Consider the following 15,388-nt stretch of genomic DNA (forward strand, 5'->3'; position numbering starts at 1 on the left):
TCGTTACTCGATTGCTGTTAAGGATTTTTGAAAGCTACACATTTGAGTTCGTCTTCGACGTCTCTAAAAACTGGTCCGAGATTTTAATTTTAAACTAAATAACACGAAAGTTATGGCCAGTAAACCAGTTTTTTGGCCTAAAATTGTTCAATTTTGATGCTTAATCTCTCGAAGACAGTAAACTTTAAAATACATATGTGACACTATACTGCTTACAGCCGTTGCTGTTAATATGATAAGCTACAAAAAACATTAGAAAACTAAGGGATTCAGATCGAAGGTCATTGGCGTTGGGGACCCCCTTAATCAATTTGTTTAGCATCGTTCTAAAAGACGTATATTATATATAAATATTCCTACCTATCTATATTTTTGAACAATGTAGTTAGTAAACTTAGAAAAGAACAACATTGAGACTAAATCAAGTTAAGACTTTCACTTTCTGAAAATCAACACCGATACCGAAGTTGTATGTACGGTAGGCGAGTTGTACCAATTGCATCTAAGGAAATAAGGTTACTTTATCCCTGAAACTCTCAATCATTTGATAAAAATGAGCAATTAAATAGCCATGGTTGGTTGCAAACCTCAGCCCCATCACTCCCATCAGTGATCGTTCTATAACTGTTCATATACTCGTATTAGAGGTTGTTGCATATGTATGTGTGCTCACGCACACACCCACCGCGCTAACTTACGAATACACGTCAGTACGCTAACAGCAAGCAGTAGTTTCACTTGTCTCACCCCACGTATCTATCACTGGCGGCGACTACCCACATAGCAAAAAAGATAAAATAACGAAAAATGTCTGGTGCTACTTTCGGCTTATTGTCTTCGTTTGACCACACTACGCAGTCTTGGGAGACATACAAAGGACGTATTGCGCAGTGGTTCATCGCGAATGATATTGACGACACCAAAGATGCGGGGGGCCAAAAGAGACGAGCGATCCTCCTTAGCGCACTCAGCGACGGCACATACAAGCTTGCAGCGGACCTGGCGTTACCGAAGGAGCTGCAGAGCGTGCCATACGAAGATATCGTCAAGCTGCTGGACGACCACTTCACTCCGAAGCGCTGTGGATTCGGCGAGCGGTACAAATTTTACGCGGCTACACAGCAGTCAGGGGAGACATTTCCACAATGGGCGGCACGGTTGCGCGGGTTGTCTGCATATTGTGGTTTTAGCAATGTGAAAGAAGCTCTTCGCGACAAATTCGTCATGGGAATGTCATCCGGTCCGGAGAAGGAGAAGCTCTTTGCGCGGGATCTTACTGTGCTTACTCTAGCCAAGGCCGTCGAGCTGGCTGAAAGTGTACATTGTGCTCGCGCGGGGGCAGCGGCATCACAACCGGTGCAAATATCCCAGGATCAGCTGTTCAAGGTTGAAAAAACGCTACAGCGAGACAGTACGTCCGCGAATACCGGCGGCGCTGACGGTAAAAAAGAGCAGTGTCAAGTGTGCGGTTACTATAATCACAAAACATTGCAGTGTCGTTTCGCGAAATCCAGGTGTAAAAAGTGTAAAGCTACAGGGCATCTAAAAAGGATGTGTAAAAGTGTGAATTTCATGGCAGTGAACGCCGTGGATGAGGGCGATGACGATGACGGTGAGTGTTATAAGATATTTAATATCCGTTCAAACAAAGGGGAACCGATGATTGAAACAGTTTTAATGTTTAACCGTCCAATTAATTTGGAAATAGATACAGGAGCAGCCGTAACTGCGTTGCATGTAAATACGTACAAAAAGCATTTTAGCGATGTACCATTGTCAGCTACAAAGAATCGGTTAATTACGTTTACGGATGATAACATTCCATGTTTGGGGGCAGTCCGCCTACCCGTCACTTACGCAAACCAAACTCATACGCTTAAAGTTTACGTAGTGCGTAAAGCAGGCGCCGATGTCCTAGGTCGCGATTTTATTTCGCGTTTCAATTTAGAGCTTGCGATAATTTCGCCTGTCCGTTATTGTGGTCAAAACCAGGAAACTAGCAATACAATAAGAGAATTGGAAAAACGTTACACCTCAGTATTTTCCGATAAATTAGGACAATTTAATAAATATAAAGTCAGTTTGCAGTTAAAAGAAAACGCTAAACCAGTTTTTATCCGCGCGAGGCCGATCGCATTCGCCCTACGGGACAAAGTCGATAAGGAAATAGATCGATTATTATCATTAGGAGTTTTAAAACCGGTCGACCACTCGCAGTATGCGTCACCTATTGTGCCGGTATTAAAACGTAACGGGGCGATAAGGATTTGTGCTGATTATTCGACGGGCGTAAACAAACAGCTGGTGGTTGACCAGTACCCCTTACCTACTGTAACCGAACTTTTTGCAAAGCTGTACGGCGGGAAACAATTTACGAAATTAGACCTATCTAATGCTTATAACCAGTTTGAGTTAGACGAAAAGTCGCAAGAATTAACTTGTGTAAATACTCACCGTGGGTTGTTTACATATACTCGCATGGTTTTCGGTCTCTCTTCGGCGCCCGCCGTGTTCCAGCGCGCCATGGAGGGGGTGCTTGCGGGGGTTCCGGGCACGCTGTGTCTACTCGATGACGTGCTCGTCACGGGCGAAAACACCGAGCAGCACCTAACTAGGCTGAACGAGGTACTTAGAAGGTTACAAGAAGCCGGCCTCACGTTACAAAAAGAGAAGTGCGAATTTTTTAAAGATGAGGTAAATTACTTAGGATACGTGATAGATAAGCATGGCTTACATAAATCACCGCTTAAAGTCAAAGCCATGTTAGACGCTCCAATACCGCAAAATGAAAAACAGTTACAATCCTTTTTAGGATTAGTAAATTATTATAGGAGTTTCGTGCCGAATGCGTCGGCCATCCTGAGTCCGCTATATGACTTGTTAAAAAAAGGGGTTAAATGGTGCTGGACAGAAGAACATGATAGGGCATTCGCGGCTATTAAACAATGTTTGGCTTCTGAGCAAGTGTTAGCACATTTTAACCCTGCTGCGGATATAGTTCTTACCGTTGATGCTGGACCGTGTGGCTTAGGTGCGATTTTGTCTCAAATTGAAGCTGATGGTACCGAGCGGCCTATTTCATTCGCATCGCGCACCCTGAATGCTGCGGAGAAGCGTTACTCACAGCTTCAAAAAGAGGCAACTAGCATTATATTCGGGATACGAAGGTACCACCAGTATTTATACGGCAGGGCGGTACCATTCACCCTTCGTACGGATCACAAGCCCCTATTGTCGATTTTTGGACCGTACCGCGGCATACCAGAAGTGTCAGCAAACAGGCTTCAACGTTATGCTATGTTTTTAAGCGGTTACAATTATAAAATCGAGTATGTTCGGAGCGCGGATAACAATGCAGATTTCTTATCTCGAACCTGTCTTCCCGGGCCAGCGGGGGCGCGGGGGGAGGCCGCGCGCTGCGCAACCGCCACAACTGATATTCCTGATCGAGCCTCATACATTAATTTCGTTGTGGATGGTAATTTACCGGTGACATTAACCGAGCTGCGACAGCACACGGAAAGAGATATTATTTTGCAAAAAGTGATCCATTTTATTTTAAACGGTTGGCCTAAAAAGGTATCAGAGGAGGCCCTAAAACCTTATTATTTATGTCGGTTACAGCTGTCTTATGAAAACGGCTGTGTCATGAGAGGTCACAAAGTGGTTATTCCAGCAAAATTACAAAGCGTAATTTTAGCCGAAGTACACCAATCCCATTTAGGCATTGTAAAAACAAAAGCTGAAGTTCGGTCTAGGTTCTGGTTTCCGGGAGTAGACGCGGCTTTAGAAAGGTTGATAAGTGCTTGCACCATATGTATACAACAACGCCCCTCCCCCGCGCGTGCGCCGCTCGCGCAATGGGAGTACCCGCCGTGCGCGTTCCACAGGATACACTGTGATTTCTTGGGACCGATCAACGGAAGCTCATATTTAGTAATAGTAGATGCATATACAAAATGGGTAGAAGTCTATAATATGAAAACCACTATGACATCTTTAGCGACTATAGAAAAAATTTGTGAATTCATGTCACGATTTGGAATTCCACATACATTGGTAACCGACAATGGTACGTCGTTCACGTCGCGCGAGTTTGAGGCTTTTTGTATGTTAAACGGGATTTCACATGTTACATCACCGGCATATAACGCGGCTAGCAACGGGCAGGCGGAGTCCTACGTCAAAATAATTAAAAAGGGCATTAAAACCAGTATACTGAGTGGCAATGGGGTACAGAATTCGTGGAAAAGACTGTTGAAATACTTATTTGACTACAGAAATTCTGTACACACTACAACGGGGGTTTCGCCTGCTCAGTTGGTATATGGACGTAAATTAAAGACTCGGTTAGATTTAATTAACCCTAAAATATCGTCACCCTCATCTCCGGCGCTCGCTAATACTGTACGAAAAAATCAGTGTTTACAGAATAAATCGTCAATGTGCCGTAAGGCGCAATGTTTCTCTCGAGGAGATTTAGTATTATTTAAGGCCTTCGAGGCAAATGGTAAATTTAAGTGGTGCCGAGGCACAATTGTAAAAAAAGTTGGCAAAGTTGTTTATATAGTAAAAGACAATATTACTTTCAAAACATTTAAAAAACACAAAAACCAAATTGTGTTAGATAAAGGGCACGGTTGCGCTTACTCTAGTTACTCTGATGAAGACATAGAAATCCAGGACGATGACACATCATCGGCCCGCCCGCTCTCGCCAGCGCCGAGCGAGGAACGGCAGCCTAATAGCACGGGGGAGGAAAGAGAGTGGAAATTGGTTCCAGATCCACAGCCTGCGTCATCAGCCGAGCCTATTGCAACGCCGCCGCGGTCCATACCCGGAGGCCAGTCCGAAGAAGATGACGAATTCTTGGAGGCCCTGCCTGGCCCGGTCACTGAACCCGAGACTCGAGATTCTGACGTCCCCGCTGATAACAATCCCGTGCCTACCACTTCTCGGTCAAAGCGCAATCGACCCAAGATTAACTACAAGCCATTCTTTTAGCAATAGGTTGTTGTAATCCTTTGTTATTCTTAGTTAAGTATAATTTAGACGTGTATGTAAGCTAAGGGGAGGAATGTTGCATATGTATGTGTGCTCACGCACACACCCACCGCGCTAACTTACGAATACACGTCAGTACGCTAACAGCAAGCAGTAGTTTCACTTGTCTCACCCCACGTATCTATCAGAGGTTATGCTATTAAAGTTTCCAAATGGTTTAAAAATAAAAAAAATAAAACGTTTTATTCCTTGTTTTAAATAATTATACGCTTCCTTTTAATTCAGTTTAAATTGACTTCTGAGCATTCAAAGGTTAATTGAAGATAGAAAGAATGCCAATGCTTGAAATGTTTGCTTGTGATAAGCCCTACCAGATACAATATTTTTTTTACCAAAAAAAATAATTGTTCCTCTACGTTGGTAAACACAGTGCGATGGGATAGCAAACGTCTAGAATTTACGAGTATTAAACGGCGGCCACCAGCGCCCATTTCAAGATTTATGTTGGCATATCTGGTGTCCATACCGCGGTACACGCCATGATAAATGGCGCTACTAGGACTACGTATCCACGATTACCTGGAAGTTAATTGATAATGTTATGATTGACTGTGTATTTCTCAAAATAAGGAATCTTCTACTACACTTACTAATATGATAACTCCAGATGTCCGGCGTGAAACACTTTTTCCAAGAAGGCGGCGATTTCTCGAGGTTTCCAGACGTAAAAATTGGACATCTTAATTTACATACATACCTACATACCAAATTTTCATGACTACTCGAAATTTCGTCCTGTGTCGTAAGATGAGGTTTATAAGGTATAGACCTACGGCTGTAGCACGGTCGCATTTTTATCACTTGTCACTATAGCGTATCATGCTTTTGTTGTATCCAATTTAAGGTACGGTATATTAATTTGGGGAAATTCATCATATGTAAATCATGCCCTTATAGCACAAAAACAATGCATTAGAGCTATATGCAACATGCCTAGGAGAACATCTTGTGTAAGTTCTTTTATTAAACTGAAATTGTTAAGGGTTCGCTCGATTTATATATACGAAGTCTGTATATTTGTTAGATTACACCCCGATATGTTCGTCATAAAAAGAGATATAACCAATTTTAATACTAGATATCCTAACAGGCTAGTACTCCCTAAAATACATACAGTCATGAACAACAAAAGTTGTTACGCAATGTGCGTTATAGTATTTTATGCAACCGTTGTTTAAGAGAGGTCAAAAAAGGCAAGTAGCGTGAGTAACAATTTGAGGCGAAGCCGAAAATTGTTAATAAAGACGCCACGAGTATTTTTTGACTCAGTTAAACAACGTTGCATACAATACTTTTTCTACGACCAAGCACTTACTTTGAAATAAAATTATAAAGTTAACAAGTATATTTCATGTCATCTAAATAGTTAATTTAAATAGTATAATCTGAGATACTTCTGCTGGAGGATAAAAACATAAACATTTCGTCTTCATACATTTTAACTTGAAATACACTGTTTTTTAACACGAAAGTTAAGTTTTTATTCGACAATCACAATAACCACATTCAAGAAGTAGCAAAGTATGGAGGGAAAATGGGCGGGAAAATGAATAAATGAAATTAAAAAAAAACATGTCTATGGTTCACTTATTTGTCAGACATGACATTTTTAAAATAAGGTTGGCAATAATGTATTTCATAGAATATGTTTTAAGTGGTCATTACACGAAGTATCGAAAACTGCCAAAAAGATACTGCGTGTATGCACAAATGCGTTTTTGGGGAATAGACTAAAGACTTGTCTTGACAACTATAAGGTAGGGTTTTAAAGATGTGTGCACGACCCTTTAAATTACAAACAAAAGTACAGGAGTAGAAAAAAATATTTAACAGACTGCCTGATGAGCTTAAACAACTACCACTCAATAAATTTAAAAACAAACTGTAAACTTTTATTGTTGACAAGTGCTACTACAGTCTGAAGGAATTTTTCGATAATGGACTGTAAATTTTATATAGTAGTTTTGACTATACTGTATCTCGATAGATTCATAATATTAGAATGTTGAAGTGAACATATTTGTCCCGTTACGGCAAAACAGCCTAACTTATCTAAACGCTGTTTTACCATAACAGGACAGATGTATGGGAAACTATGATAGCATAGACAAGTGAGATAATTTATCTACTTTAGATCATTAAAAAAATCAATTACCGCATTTTATTCAGTGTTAAAAGCATTTTACCTCGATAATATTGCATATTAGAATTTGTGTAAACAAGTTTTACTACATAATATTATTTCACAGCGTTTGAGTAGAATCTTACTCGTCAGCGTTTCTTGACTTTGCAATTTTAACCTTTAAATTTAAAATTAAACTTAAATTTCTGTCAAACGTTGGATTATTTTAGTCAAGATGTCTGCGGTCAATTTGCGGGGTTTCGACACGGAAACAAAGCTTGGATGAACGAACGAGCGAAGGCTTTTCTTAATGAGAGAATAAAAAACTCCTTTATCGGAACTCGTCGCTATATTTCTTTGAATTAAGTACATTCCAATTTACTTGATCCTTTACGAGATTCTTTTGTCGTTAATGCATAACTCGCTGCCAAATAAAATAATGAACGTAGCGTTTGCTTGTTCAATATCCAAGAAACATTACAACGCCCAATAAACAATAAAAAAATGTGTACTTTGTGATTATTAAGTACTTGCCAATATATTAAAATTATTTTATAAAACCCCAACTATATTATAGAATAGAATTTGTTTTATTCATAAACACACAAAAGACATAAAAGAGAACATAGTGAGAGTGTCACGAAATGGCCTGATCTCAGCATGTTGCTGGCGACTTCCAGCGCTGATCTTCCGATGAGACCATCGAGTGCGAAATAATTTATTTATTTATTTATTTAATCTTTATTGCACAAAAGAAAACCTTATAGTACATAAGGCGGACTTAATGCCATGAGGCATTATCTACCAGTCAACCTTTAGGCAAAGCAGAGAGATTGTGGGCGGTGCTACTTTAACAACAACAACCAAATATAATACAATAGCATACCATACATACATACATACATAAATATACATACTTATATTTCTTATAATATATACATAAATAACGACAAAACATATAGAGCTTACCCATACATTATTATTTTTTCATTCTGCTAGCAAAGAAAGCACGTAAAGATTTTTTAAATGCCAACTTATTTTGAGCATTTTTGATGCCGTAGGGAAGTCTGTTCCAAAGACGAGCCGCCTGCACGGAAAACGAATTCGACATGAACCCAGTGCGGTGAAGAGGGATAGATAGAGACATATTGCCGGAAGAGCGAAGTTGACGGTCCCGGGTAACGCCGTAGTATTGAAATAGAGACTTCAGGTATTTAGGAGAATAAGGATCATTTAACACAGAAAAACGAGTACAAAACATGCGAACATTGCGTCGTTGACGAATGGGGAGCCAGCCAAGCTGGGAACGAAAAGATGAGGAAGGGAGGAGGAATAATCACGGAAGGTAACAGAAAAAAGGAAAGAAACATAAAATAAACATGACGAACATACTTAACACTAAGTTTAAATAAAATAATACAAGTATTTCTGATATAAATACTATACTGAATTAAATTATCTGCAGTAACACTTTAAATCGCATTTAATATTAAAGAATATAAAAGTTGTAGATTCACTTAGAAAAAAATGTTATTTTCAATTGACAAAAGACTAAAATTTAAAACATCAGTCAATAATGAATTAATGTCAACCTTAACAACTTTTTGTATTATAATTATGAATATTATATTAAATTTACCTGCTGTTTTAAATTATATAATTAAATTAGGATGTTATAATGTATGTAATTTAGGTTCATATTGATAATACCAATTTAATTATACATTAAAGAGGTTTACCATAAATAAAGGTATAGTATAAGTAACATGAAATAAACAACTCAATTCAAATTTTCGTACCCGCAATTTGCCATTAGCTATTAGGTTAATCCCTTCACCAAATAATAGTGAAGAATCTCGTTTCAATCCACGATTTTTTTTTATCGTGTATGTGCAACCAACCCGCTTTGCACTAGCGTAAGGACCATAGCTTCATCCCTCTTTCATTGGTTTGTGCCGTGAGTCTCTTTTTTACAAGCTTTTATTTACTTTCACCTGACTGTTGTCTGTTTGTAATCAAATCTTGCAAGTTAAATTTGACCCACTTCCCGGGTTCCGATGAAGCGGAAAATTTGCATACAAATGTAAGTCCATCCATCGAGATGATCTGATGATGGAGACAGGAGGTGGCCATAGGAACTCTGTGATAAAACAACGTAAACTAATTGTGTTTGGGGTTTTGAGAATTGTCTCGATGAGTATTAGTTACTTGTGGAAAGAAAAGTACAGTCAGCGATAAAAGCTTGTACCAAAAATGAAATTTTTTCCAAAAACTTATTCCTAAGTGAACCTACCTTATGCGCCATATCTTGATACAGTTAGTATTACATACAATTATTCTTACGGATTGAATAGATTTTTAGCCCTTATTCAACATTATTAAATAAAATATTTTTGATATTTGTATTTATCCGCCTCCCACACGTCATATCTATCTAAAATAAAGCATTATTCTCTAGCCCAGACTTTAGGTAGTGTTCTTAGAGTTAAATGAACTCGGCAGACAGTAATAGTGCCTCTAAGCGTTTATGGCTGCAATTTCAGACGTAGAACAAACTATTCTTAAGCCAGCGAATTAAGTAAAACAAGGTATGAATGTTACGTAGGGGCGGGATAGGTCATTGTACTTTGAAGATAGAAAACGAAAAGGTAATTTGATTTAGCTGTTGAACTACCTAAGGGTATTGGCATTAGCCTTTTGTTGAAGAATCTATTAGATGATTTAAATTTTAATGCTGGGCGATCCAGACATTTAAGTTTGGTTTAAGTCTTATTTTGAAACAATATTTTTTTTATTTGTTAAGAATAGCTAATCCCATAATAACAAATATTATTGAATAGAATAATATGCTTTTTGCAATGCACAATCTGCTTTTTTTACTGATTCCCCATACAAACTTCAACCCCTTTTCCGCCTAACGTCCTTTTCCTCCCCCTTTTCACCATTATGGGGCGATTTTTGAATTGAACACTATTCTATATCCTTCCCCATAACAAAAACTATCTACACACCAAATATCAGCCAAATTGGATCAGCGGTAATTGATTCCCCATACAAAATTCCACCCCTTTTTCATCCCCTTAAGGGAAAAAAATGACAAGTTTATGATTTTTTTTTATCTGGTATAATCCAAACATAAGTTACGAGGGTCCAAAAAAACGACGAAGCGCATCAAGAAGAGGTAGGTTGCGCTTCTCTTTCCTCGTCGTGGCCCCCGCCAAGGCCTGCCGTGCCTCCGGATACCTAAAAAATATTTTTGACTTTTTAGTTCGCTTTTATTACTTTAATCACTGGTCAGATACAACCTCGGTTTTTATTTCAACTCGATACCTCCACGCGTTCCCTAGACAAAGGGTCTTGGTAGATGGACGGACGGACAACAAAGTAATCCTACAAGGGCTCCGTTTTTTCCTTTTGAGGTATAGAACCCTAAAAAGCACTAGCTAAAAGACAAAAATAAAGCAATTACGACTGCAAGGAAACGAAGTAATAACAAGCTTTGATTAACAAAATTACGAGTATTATGTCAACAATCGTTTTTTGTAACTTAACAATAGACACCATAGTATTCATAGGTTAGTACCTAGAAAGAACTCTTGGTAGAATACACTTGTACGACACCAACAAAACTTACAATAATCGACTCAAGCCTTTCTGCTTGATGGACCATTTACTGCGCCGTCAACCACATGCCTACGACCATAACAATAGCTTCACCGCGTGCACAATATTTACGCGGTACCTAACGGGCGTATTCTCACAAGCCTTGTTAACAAGCTGCAAATTTAACACTAATGTGGTATACTGAAATTAGGAAATTTCACGATTCCACTTTGGCTGCTGGAAGTTGTAGTTAAACGGGGGCTTTAATTAATCACGAAGTTGATTTTATTCTGCAGTTTAGTTTACAACTTTCATTTGTGACAGTTTTTATGTCATTGATTTAGTTTTTAGGGTTCCGTAGCCAAATGGCAAAAAACGGAACCCTTATAGATTCGTCATGTCCGTCTGTCTGTCCGATTATGTCACAGCCACTTTTTTTTCTTAGGTAAATCACAGTTACTTGTCAGTAAAAAATAATAAAATGATTCTACCTTATAAAAACTTCATATAACTCGTTATGAACTTACCTAAGGTTGAACAGTGTGCAACATCACATAATTTTAAAATTAATCGAAAAATGTTCTTTATTCTTGGATAAAGCGTCTAAAAATTCTCAGTGATAATTAGTCTAAGTGTATAAAATAACTGCTCTCGACCAATAATAATTTGGACTTGTAAGAAAATTATTAGTTTTAAATTGTGTGTGAAGTCGTTACAAAATATTATAAAGGATATAGTTACAATTAATGTTACCAACTCTAATTATGTTTGTGTTATTGGCGGTTGGTTCGCTCCAAGTTTCTGAGCCGTGCTTAGTTGTTCGTAAAGAAGTAATTGAACTACGGACGTGATTGGCCTTCTGGATTCTTCCTTGTGTTCTATATTTGCTCATGTGGTCTAATTATGGATGTCAACCGATGTTTTCTAAAAAAACTATTTTTTATTTGCTAGCCTATTGTGTCCCACTGCTGGGCATAGGCCTCCCTCTCTTTCTTCCACGCGTCTCGGTCTATGGCAATATTAGGCCACATGAGCACACGAGCCTAATAAAAAACTAAGATAAGATAAACTTTTTGTGGGTGGAACCAAAAATATATAAATATTATGTAGTACATTTATTCCGAGAATGAATTAAATTCTTACATATACTGCACCATTTACTAGACTTACCTAATAACCACAGAATGTGTTAACTGAATTGCTTTTAATATAATTTTAAATGAAGCATCCATGACGCAAATTTGATCAATCACGCGCCGTCACTCACGCAAATGAAAAATGCAACAATTTCATGAGCATATTCATGTAATATCGTTAATTCCTTTTTACTTCATTTTTAGGGTTCCGTAGTCAACTAGGAACTGTCTGTATGTCTGTCTGTCCGAGGCTTTGCTCCATGGTCGTTAGTGCTAGAAAGTTGAAATTCGGCGTGGATATATAAATCAATAAAGCCGACAAAGTCGTACAATAAAATCTAAAAAAATAATTTTTTTGAGGGTACCTCCCCTACACGTAAAGTGGGGGTGAATTTTTTTTTTGCTTCCTCCCTACAGTATGGGGTATCGATGGAAAGGTCTTTCAAAACTAATAGGGGTCTTCAACAAACATTTTTTGATAAAGTGAATATATTCGGAGATAATCGCTCCGAAAGAAAAAAAAATTGTGCCCCCCCCCTCTAACTTTTGAACCATAAAAATTATGAAAAAAATCGTGGAAGTAGAGCTTAAGAAAGACATTAAATGAAAACTATAGCGGACATGATCAGTTTAAGTAGCTGTTTTTGAGTTATCGCAAAAAGTTCCCCCTTCATAGTAAAAAGACTTACTTTACCTAATTAGGTACTGATTATGCAAATTTGCCTATTTGTTTAACTCGCGTGAAAGGTACCGTTTCATCCCTTGGTTAACAATTTACTATACTTTAAGCTCCAGTTTAGCTTATTGTGACGGAAGAGTAACTACGGAACCCTACACTGAGCGTGGCCCGACATGCTCTTGGCCGGTTTTTGTCTATTGAGATCAAAGAATACAATATTCACTAGAAGAAGAAATTTAACTCCATACAAAAAGTTGTTGTTACCAAAACTTCTTTTATACTAGTGGCGCTCTTTTTGTATCTCTCTCTAGTTCTACGAATTTGTTTTTGTTGGGGTGAGGTTTTTAAATTAGCATTTATCAAATAGAAAAACATTATATTGGATATTAATCAAAATCACATGCATTATTTATCCTAAGAGATGATGATTTCTATATTTTAAAGTTATTTCAAAATAAAAGGTAACAAAACAGTTGTTATCAAGTTAGAAATATGTTTATTCCTATTTATTAGGATCAAAAGAGCTTGATTCGAAAAACATACAATAGGCAGGAAAAAAGTCATTTTCTATACAAATTTATGTATCGGACGGGGCTTGTTGAACTAACACTTCGTTGGCCCAATATTACAGGGTTCTATGTTACAATTTCAAGATAGTTGACATTCGACTCAATGTCACTATGATAATGTTCAAATTTAGTTCGATAAAAGTGAAACATAGAATCCTGTAATATTAGGCCAGTGACTTGTATATAATATTAATTTACAAATATAATTACACTGAAATGATGAGCTTGTCGCATAAAATATCTCCATACCTATATGAATTTCATTAAATGGGACCACAACAGGTCGGTAATTTCGGTTCATTAATATTGTGGCTACCAAATCACCTATCCTGTACGTGTGATTATTATGTTTCGAAATTTTTAAAGCATTATTTATGTTTAGTTCGCCTATTTATTAGCGCATGTTTTAATTCCCAGATTACCTTGATAAAAATAAATAAGGCATTAAAAATCTTCATGTAAAAAACAACGCAGGTTTGTATATACTATTTATTGTTTTTATACGTAATATAGCTTTTTATAAACCTACCTAAAACATGAATCTTTGGCACATCTGGTTTTACTCCACAATTGCAATTAATGTAAATTGTAATCATATCACATATATCAGGCCAAAAACCGAAAAATACATGTATATATGACAACAATTGTCGGACCGTTTATGCTCCACAGCTCAGTGCAGCGGTTTTGATGGTCACCGGGAAACTAGTCAGGATTATGCGATGGATCCGTGCCTTTTGATTTTGTGCCTTTCCAAAAAACTTATATGACGGCCAAGGATTATTTTCACACGTTCACCCTCTAAAACAAAACAGTACATTTTAAACAATACTATAACCTATCTCCCAATTACTAACCTCGCTAATTGCTACCAGGGGTCTAAATTGCCAGCTTAAACAATGTAAGATTTTACATCTATGATGAATTTTGATTGTAATTTCGGACGCGATATAGCATCCGTGGGACTTAAAAGGGTGGTATGATTAAATTTATGTATTTGAATTTGGCAAAAGTACGCTTATTATATTTAAAGATTCAAATATTTCTTACCTTGAAATATTTGTTGTTTCTTGGTTTAGTACAATGGATTAAACTTTAACTGAGTCTGTGCGGAGACTCTGTACGGTAGATTTTATAAATATATTGCAAGCAAATAAATCGTAAGTTAACCATTTTATATGAAAACATTAAGGCAAGGCATAGAATCTCCATAGGCAGAACTATTGCAAAAGTGTCCAGCTGTCAGCTATAAATAATAGTTCCAAATATCTCCAGATTAGCGCTAGAGTAGCTAAGAACCTAAGCGTTATTGACGGAGTGAAATGCGCTGTCTATGATTAGATTTCTTTTTCAATTATTCTAGGTATTATAGCGCCACCTATTTATGGTTTTTTGTCGGACACTTTTTGGTATATGGAGATTCTATTCCTTAACTCTCCATACTTTGATAGTTTAGTGTCAATGACTTTATTGACAGCATTGACATTGCAGACTTTTATCTATGTTCTAACCGGCCAGACCCAAGTGCAAGGCCTTATGGAGGGTAGACGTGCCTCTGATCTCCATAGATTTTATGAACATAGACAAAGACAAACTGAAATAGGTAATAATTTATATAAAACAATAATAATTTACATATGGTAGTGTGACATAAATCAAAATATTTGATAAAAATAATTTTATTTGTTCCCAAAGTTGTCTAAACAAAGCCAGATGTTGCTGTAATAAAATATTTTTATGTTAATTACTGGCAAATATTTCCCCAGAATCAGACCACACATGCGCAATTATAAAGCGTCATGTCTTTCTACGGACGTCGACAGGCCTTGATTGAGATACTTACCATCTGGAATGACATCCACTGGCTGTGCCCTACCACACAAAGCGAGATGACATTCACAATGCCCATACCTCTCTTTTGGACGTAGTTTAAGGACGTACCCGGGTCCAATTTAATAAATACTTTTCTCAAAATTTTTGTTGAATATGGAACGGTTGAACCGTTACAGAGTTCAAATGATCTTATTGAAAAGACTTATAAATAAATAAATAAATAGTTGTTTTTTTTTTCTGGTACGAGTATGATATGTATTTTATGAAATTCTAACGACATTGGTGATTCTAAATCCTTCAGACAATGTCAAATTATAAATAGAAATAACTATTTCTAGAAGCACAGAAACTTGAGGTAGTAGGAGTAACCTCTTTAAAATAG

General features: G+C 37.3%; 2 protein-coding genes across 2 annotated transcripts in view; both read left to right on the forward strand.

Annotated features, from left to right (window-relative positions):
• Nucleotides 1-15,388, forward strand: part of LOC133516160 (angiotensin-converting enzyme-like protein Ace3) — a 218,025-nt gene that overhangs the window by 173,368 nt on the left and 29,269 nt on the right. The gene's annotated exons all lie outside the window — the stretch shown is intronic.
• LOC133516159 (uncharacterized protein K02A2.6-like) lies at nucleotides 631-5,154 on the forward strand. The gene has a single exon (XM_061848938.1). The coding sequence runs from the start codon at nucleotides 808-810 to the stop codon at nucleotides 5,002-5,004; it is 4,197 nt and encodes a 1,398-aa protein (XP_061704922.1). The 5' UTR covers nucleotides 631-807; the 3' UTR covers nucleotides 5,005-5,154.

This window comes from Cydia pomonella, chromosome 3, assembly GCF_033807575.1.
Source record: "Cydia pomonella isolate Wapato2018A chromosome 3, ilCydPomo1, whole genome shotgun sequence".
In the NCBI taxonomy this organism is placed as follows: Eukaryota; Metazoa; Arthropoda; class Insecta; order Lepidoptera; family Tortricidae; genus Cydia; species Cydia pomonella.